Raw genomic sequence first — 8,246 nt, forward strand, 5'->3', positions numbered from 1 at the left:
AAACAAGTGTTGAAACATGGGTTTGGAGGGAGGAGGTGTCTGTTTGACACAGAGAAACTACTCTCCAGGTTTCTGCGTCAGGTTGGACCGACTGGTTTTGGGGGATCAGTGGCTCTGCTGTCTAGACTGGTGCTGCGTTCATACTCCGACTCAGACACTGTATGTTATTAACTGTACACTGTAAGCCTTAATCCTGCGGACAGTCAATCACAAAGCTGTCAGTCCCTCTGTGAACATGAACCAGGGCTTCAAAACAAGGCTCCTCGCACTTTACACCACCTGGTTTTGTGTTAGTTTTTCTTCAGCCTTTTCTGTGGGTTTGTACGGAAGCTGGTGTAAAGTCAGTGATGTGGTGATCCATAAAATGCTATTTAAACAACATCAGACTGGTGCTTCCTCCTAAATACTTCAAAAGGCTCATTTTTACTGGAGCCGTATATTGACATTAACAGACTAGAGAACACACATGGCAACACAGGGGTTTAACTTTTATCTGGGACACACATTTGACTTTTAAATTGATCTTTTATTCAAAACAGCAGTTTCACTTTGGTCAATACCATAGATCACAAAAATTGGTGATAGGACGGCTCCCCAAAGGTGAAGCCAATGCATCTCAATCCCCATCTGATGGCTGGCTGCAGTATACAATAGGTCATAAGTCATGTCTCCTCCATGTTAGTAGACAGGACATGGACCAAACCAAAAAGTAATATTAAATAACGTTTTCTTAAACAGGGTCCAAATCATTTTAGGTAGTTCTTATCATGCTGATGTAATATGTAACATAACCTAAGTTTCTCTTGGTTTGAATTGACAGACTCATGATTGGTCGAGCATGTGTATCTGCAGGACCACGCTCCTGCGGCTCCATGCCCCAACCTCCACTGACTGAGCAGAAGTGGCTCTGAAGATGGCAGCATCCCTATCCAGGATATACTGACTTCATTTATAGATAGTGAGAGGAAAGGGAGATGGGTCTATATTTACAGTCCATGGTCAAAACACATTATATTTGGCTTTTGAAGCTATAGTGGGCAAAAGCCAGGGCAACTGTTTCCCTCTGTTTATGCTATGCTAAGCTTGATTGCTCAGGCTTCATTTATATTTATACAGATTTTAAAGTTGAAGTATTGATCTTCATATCTAACTGTTGGTTAGAGAGCGAATTAACACATTTCCCAAAAATGTTTAAGTATTTATTTGCCATTAACAAAAAGTTAGAATTGAAAATATGAATTAAAAACATTGTCATAGTCACCTCTCTCCATGACTCCTGTTCGATGTACAAAGAACAAAGAAAGTGAAAACAGTTGAAACGTTTAAATTCTAAGGATAATTAACAATGCTTCATTCTTCTTTGATTACATTTACTAAGAATGGAACATTTGAACATTCAGCTTATCAGCAAACTGGTTTTAATTGTGTTTTGATCTGAACTGAATCGAAATCTGTGTTTTTGAAAGTGAAGTATGTGATTTCATCTTTTCCTGTTGAACCTGCTTACATTAAACAAATGAGAGAGTACAGGCAATATTACAAATATAATTATTTAAAACACACACACACACACACACACACACCAAATCCTCTGTCCTCATTTTGGGGGTTCTGGTCGACCCTTTGTGCTCAATATCCACAGGTAAGACATAGAGACAGACAGACAGGGAGAGGGACATCCAAAGATATTTTGGATCTTTCAGAGGAGGGTTTGGAAAGATAATAAATAATGCTCTCACCCTGCACCCCCCATCCTTCACTGTGTTAAATCAACTCATGGGACTGTATTAACAGACACTTCCACTAACTATCTTTTGTGATACATTTCGCTTGAGCAGATGTAATGTTTTTATTTTGAGTGGTTGTTAGTGAGTGTGTGTGTTATAGCCAGGCAACAGGTGGACGAACGCTGTAGAGAAAGTAGGGTTAGCGTTGACAGGCTGTGGAATGTGTCAGATGTCTGTTTACATGAGCACATGAACACACACACACACACACACTAGCACAGAACCACACACACACACACACACACACACACACACACACACACACATTGCAGAGTGCATTTGTTGCTGCTTGGGTGGGATAGAACAGCAGGGAGATCTGAGGATCAGCGTGCAGTTGCATTTTGGTTCAGTTGTCCCATTTGGGTGTGGCAGCTCACACTGACGTCGAAAACACACAGGACGGGCACCTGTGTGGGCTGCTTTAGTGTTTGGAGTTTGGAGGTGCAGGCTGATGGTGTTCCCATTGAGATTAGAGCAGTCCGGTGACAGCCTATATGTGTCCAGCAAGAAGACCAACTATGAATTGTCTGTGGAGCCTAACCCTGATATGTGATGTCCCTCTGTGCCAGATGGAGATCTGTTGTTGCCACTGGCCGACATGCTCCTTCAGTCAGATCAAAACTAGCACAGTAGTTTATTTTAGATAACTACTGCTGTTAATGTTCATTAACTCACTTTATTAGTGTTCATTTACTGCTCAAAGATTTATCGCACTAGTCAGGACAACTGGGTTTTGGATTGAGAAGCAGGCGAGGGAAGCTGGGAAGTGAGAGACAAACCAATCCCTTTCAGGGTTTGGGGTTTTCTCTGGATTTGTTGACAAAAACAGAAATGTGGAATATCTCCTCATTACTTTTTATTGAATTTTTTGAAGATAAAGTTTTTCATTTCAGTTTTCAGTTTTACAGGGCATTAGAAGAGGGCTAGAAAGTAAATCCAATTTAAAACTCACTCAGTCCATAATAACTTCAAGCTCATACATTTGTATTAATGTTATCAAATCTGGAGCATGTTAAGGGATCCAGAGTGTTTAACAGCTGTTCGTCAGAAAAATGTAAAACTCGCCTAATAAGGAAAAAGGAAATAATTTTAAGAGGTCAGTGGATCAACATGTTTGACCTCCCTCTAAGAATACTATGAGGCCACTGTAAAGCCCACACCCCATCACCCATAAACACACAAACAGCACACGCAGGCCACACACAAACACGGCAACATTTACGTGCATTTTGAAGCACAACACAACTGTTGTTGATGTGTTGGCCGTGGCCCCGTGGACCCCCGGTGCTTCGCTCAGCTGGTATTCTGGATGAGTTCTCCCCAAAGTGGACTTCCTGGCTAACAGCATGAGACAAGCTGTCAGCCCGGCTCATCTCTATAACAACAACAGGTCCGGCCAGTCCAGCATGCACGATTGACTCCACCCTGCCTCCAGCGTCGCACTGTCAAACGTACGTCAACCGAAGATAAGGCAGATAAATGCTGAATTCCACTGTTATGATCCTCTGTTGTTAAGTTTTGCAGTAGAAATCAGGGTTATGGGTTCGATTCACTTTGCATTTAACATATTAAACTCAACTGTACCTATAAATCCGCCCGAAAGGCATCTGACTGAAGTAAATGAACAATAACTGTGTGTTTAAGCGCTCCCCTGGCTCTTTGTGTGCGTCGAGGCCTATACACATTCATCATAATGACCATCCGCTGATCCGCTTCGAGCTGCGCAGCCGTCAAATCTGCTGCGTTTTTTGCCAGGATGGACAATAAGTAACACATGATCTCTCCCACACAAAAGGCAAGATGAATCACAAGGCTTCACCCTCTCGCCCTTTCACACATGTGGTTACTTTAAAGATGTGAGGCCAACGCACACTCCTATAGCTGTGAGTTTTCCCAACAAGTCTCCCACAGCCAGGTTGCTTGTCCCTCTGATGCCAGGGTGGCAGGGCGTACCACAGACCACTGTCGTCATGGTGACAACAGCAAACATGTGGTTGAGATTGTGGAACGGTCATGGATAAAAGAAACCACGTTGAATATTTACTTGTATGACTTGGATGCAGCCGTAGTTACCATGGTAGAGTTCGGTGGACAACAACAGGTAACTCAGGGTCATAAGAAGCTGCAATAGCACAGACAAACTTTGAAATCTCTCTTCTTGTGTTTTGTTTACAGGTCGGTTTCGGGTTTTCTTCACCTCTCTCCCAAATTCTCCTTTTCACATCACCGCCCCCAGCCCCCAACCCCGCCCTGCACCCCAGCAACTGCTCCAACTGCAATCTCTTTTCAGCGGAGACAAATATTGACTTGTTTGGCGGCCCAACCTCTGCCAGGATTAGAGACCCACTTCCCACTCCCCCCCACCAACCCCTCTCTTGCCGCCACCATCTCTAACGGTGATTATGTCCAACAGAGCTCATTACTGTTGACTCAAAGGATCCCTCAGAAGAGTCACTCATTGGTAATGACCCCGTTATTCAGTGACCATGTTGAGGTTTGTTTTGGCTTTACCTCCTGTGGATGGATGGTCCTTTTCTTTTTGTGACAGTAAATAACATTGTTGTATATGAACTGTAGTGGCCTTTTACCTGTTACCCACAGTACTCGCGTGGTGTCACAGTGTTTCAAATTCAAAAAAGCTTTGATCGTTACTCACAGGACGGCGTCATCAAACAGTTAAAGCACGACGGCTGTTAGAAATCGCAACTGAGCATCGAATACACAACCCTCAGGATGGCCTGTGCTTTGCATAATCCGGTTACAGTCTGGATACTTGCTGTGAATCAATAGAGATTAGGGATCTATTAGTCTGAAGGTGTAACGCAAATACAAGGTATTCATAGCAAAGCCTTAAGCCGGTGGAGATACTTAATACTGAAATAACAGGTAAGTGTAATGAAACTGCACTTTTGAAGGAAGACTCTCAAAAGACCCTTTTTATGTGCAAATACTTAACATTTGGTTTTAAAATCGACTTTCTCCACCTTTACATTTACATTTCCAAAGTTTTTCACACACTCAATGAATTTAAGAGATCTGGTTCATAGAGCACGTCTTTAATACAGTAGTTAGTTACAGTGATGTCGAAAAATAAAACATATACATCAAATTGGAACATTTATAAAGTTCCTCTGTCACCTCTTCAGTGCCATGACCACACTGCAACCCCCCCATCCCAACAACCCCACCCCGTTCCTGTTACCCAACATTTGTCAACTGCCATCTGCCTGTCTGCCCCCGTCTCCTCTCCTCAAACTATATAATTAAGCCGCAACACCTTTTCTCCCCTTACGCCCCCCCCCCCACTCCCGCAGACTCCCACTTATCACAAACAACAATCTCTCAGGATGACACTGCTCTGTTTCCCTGCTCACACATTTCTTTAAAACAAGTGCTTCTAAAACAAAACAGCATTTAAACAAAATGTCATGGTATGAAAATACTGTACAGCTTTATGTTTTGATCCAGTGTAAAAAGATTTCTATGCAAATCCATTCACAATTCCTAAAGTCATCGTGTGTTTTTAAATTCAGACATCTTGGCACCTTCCATGATACAGTTGAGAACTTTTGCAGGACAAAACAAAAAAATATATATTTTTTCTCTGAGAACTCGATCAACAGAGCAGCGAAGGAGTTCAGCCAGCTGCCTCCAGCTGCTCGATGACACCTCTCACTGCCGAACAGGAGGCACACGTAATGGATTTCATAACTGTGAGCAGTGGCAATTCAAAGTCATCATCTCATCTTACCAGCTTCGAATAACGGACACGTAAAGTCTGTGTTTTAAAGTGTTCCAGTGGTGGGAGCAGGGACCGTCCCGCAGCACCGCTCCACCTTCCCTTTGACTCTCTACACCTTTGTGGCCAGAGAATGAATCTCTGACTTCTGAGTCTGGGCGCTCAGCGTGGAGGACATGGAGCTCATCTGGCCATGCATGGCCTTCTTCAGGTTGAGCAGGCACAGGCACTGGGAACGAAAGCGCAGGTCAAAGAAGGCGTACAGGAACGGGTTGAGGCAGCTGTTGACGTAGGCCAAGCAGGTAGCGTAGGGGTGAGCCAGCAGCAGGAAGCGCAGGAAGCCGCAGGAGTTGGGAGCCAGGTTCAGGTAGGACAGGGCGTCCATGCTCTTCAGCACATGGAAGGGAGTCCAGCAGAAGGCAAAAACCACCACCAGCGTGGTGATGATCTTCAGTAGCCTCTTCTTCTTTTGGTCCTCCTTGCGCAGGTTGTTGAAGTGACGTGTGACCGTGCAGCCAATGAAGCAGTAGAAGATGGTCATGGCCAGGAAAGGTAGAAGGAAACCCAAGGCGGACGAGGACAAGCTGAGTCCTGCGATCCAGAAGGACTCGTGCCTCTGGTTCATGGTCACTATGCTGAAGTCCATGGCGCATGTGGTCCGGTTGCTGTTCATGTCGTTCACAGTGGTGCGGAAGAGCAGCGTGGGCACAGCCAGCAGGCCGGACAGCAGCCAGATACAACCCAGGGACGCCAGCATGGTGCCACGCGAGCGCAGCCTGCTGCTGGACAGTGAGTGCACGATGGCCAGGTAGCGGTCAAAGCTCAGGCAGGTGAGGCAGAAAACGCTGGCATACATGTTGACCAGCACCACATAGCTGCTGATCTTGCACAGAGCCACGCCGAAGGGCCAGTGGTAGCCCAGCGCCGTGTACACCGCCCAGAGAGGTAGGGTCACAACAAAGGTCAGGTCAGCGAAGGCCAGGTTCCCTATGTAGACATCTGCAGCTCGGCGTTTGGATTTTGACCTCCAGACGGTGAAGATGACCACGCCGTTCCCTGACAGGCCCAGGATGAAGATCAGCATGTAGAGCACCGGGATGAGGGAGTAAGAGGGCTCCCACTCTGAGAAGTCACAGACAGTCTCATTGTCATCATAATACTCGTAGTTGTCGGCATATTCCCCAGTGGCGGTCTCCATGTTGCACTGGAACAAAAAAAAATAAGAAAAGAAGAAGAAGATAGAGTCCGGTACAGTTCCAAGGCTGCTGCGGTGAATCAAAGAATAAATCAGAGAGTCACAGAAGCCGGTGGGTTTCTGCTGCTGCTGCTGCTGGAGAAGACTGATCGCGTGTGAGAGTGAGTGACTGACTGTTGGTGCTGTCTGCCTTTTTAAACTCGGCCCTCCACACACACCCCCAGATCCCTCCCAGGACGACCCCTCCACCCTGCCCCCCTCTCGCTCCCTCAAGTCATCCCTCGGCCCTCCCCCCTCCTCCCTCTCTCTTTCCCTCTCTCTCTCTCTCTCTCTCTCTCTCCCTCTCCCTCACCTCTTCCTGGAGGACGAGGACACGTTCCCCCTTGTAGACAGGTCATTCTCTCATTACAAATTATAGATCAAGTTTGGGAAATCAAACAGCAAACTTTGAGAATGGAAGGTTAACAAGAGACCTCAGATTGATTAGCCAATTTTTTTCTGTTTATGCCCCAAAAAGAAAAGATAAGATTTCAACTAGAGAAGTACTACTACTACTACTACTACTACTTCTACTACTACTACCGCTACTAATATTGATAATAATAATATGATTGAAGATGATGTCCTCAAACTGGTAATTTAATCAATCAGTGGCGTAAAAAATGAACTGTAATCATTCATCATGTAAACTGATGTCACACCCTGCATCACTCTCTTTTTTCTTGTAGGATCTTTATCCTTTAATCTGTGGCTACTTATGACAGTTGTTTCACTTGTCATCTGAAAGAATGGGCTCTGGTCTGGTCATGTGCCGAACAAGTCAGGACATTTCAACACCGGGTTTTTACATGAAAATCACTGCTTGTTGAAAAGCTGTTAACTGCCTGATTATTGGCATTTAGTCATTTCTGGTCAAAACGTTGCAAATTCAGTGGGTTTAATAAAATGCTTCGAAATGGGGAAGTAATTAGATCGACAGCGAAATGCAAAGCGTTTGAAGATTAAATCAAATGTCAGCAGGCCGCTCAGCTCGGGGGATGTGTGAATTCAATTCTCAAGTCTCAAGGATTAATTTCCATGAGAAAGGGACAAGCAAACACACCAGGCTGAAACAAAAACAAAAGGAAACTTCACATTGACACCATCACACTAAAAAAAAAAACTGTTCTCCTAAATCCTGTGTTCATTTCACTTCACTGCTGACTGTATCATATCAGAAGTTAATGCAGTGCAACTTTTAAGACAGTTAATAGGTAAGTTATCCTGTGTTCTTCATACTAAGAATAATACTAAATTGATTAATAACTGTTCTCAAAGAAATCATTTAGTGAGGATTTCACATAAAGCACAAATAAATATCTAGAAGAGTCTATAAATCCACCCAGGCACCTTATAAAACCATATTTATATTCACTAGGTCCAGAATCTTATTTGGATCTGCACCAGGTTTCAGACAATCCTAATTAGCAGTCCTCTAAACACAGTTCTCCATCAAGATCCATGAATTATTCTTCAATCAATAGTA

At 44.3% G+C, this 8,246-nt stretch overlaps 1 protein-coding gene across 1 annotated transcript; it reads right to left on the minus strand.

Annotated features, from left to right (window-relative positions):
- Positions 1 to 4,841: 4,841 nt before the first annotated feature.
- Positions 4,842 to 6,873, minus strand: aplnra (apelin receptor a). Its single transcript, XM_062379841.1, has one exon. The coding sequence runs from the start codon at positions 6,722 to 6,724 to the stop codon at positions 5,639 to 5,641; it is 1,086 nt and encodes a 361-aa protein (XP_062235825.1). The 5' UTR covers positions 6,725 to 6,873; the 3' UTR covers positions 4,842 to 5,638.
- Between the last annotated feature and the right edge of the window lie 1,373 nt (positions 6,874 to 8,246).

This window comes from Platichthys flesus, chromosome 3 (genome assembly GCF_949316205.1).
Source record: "Platichthys flesus chromosome 3, fPlaFle2.1, whole genome shotgun sequence".
Taxonomy (NCBI): Eukaryota; Metazoa; Chordata; class Actinopteri; order Pleuronectiformes; family Pleuronectidae; genus Platichthys; species Platichthys flesus.

Coding starts and splice junctions, on each gene's coding strand:
- aplnra (XM_062379841.1), bottom strand. CDS start 6,724: ATGGAGACCGCCACTGGGGAATATGCCGACAACTACGAGTATTATGAT.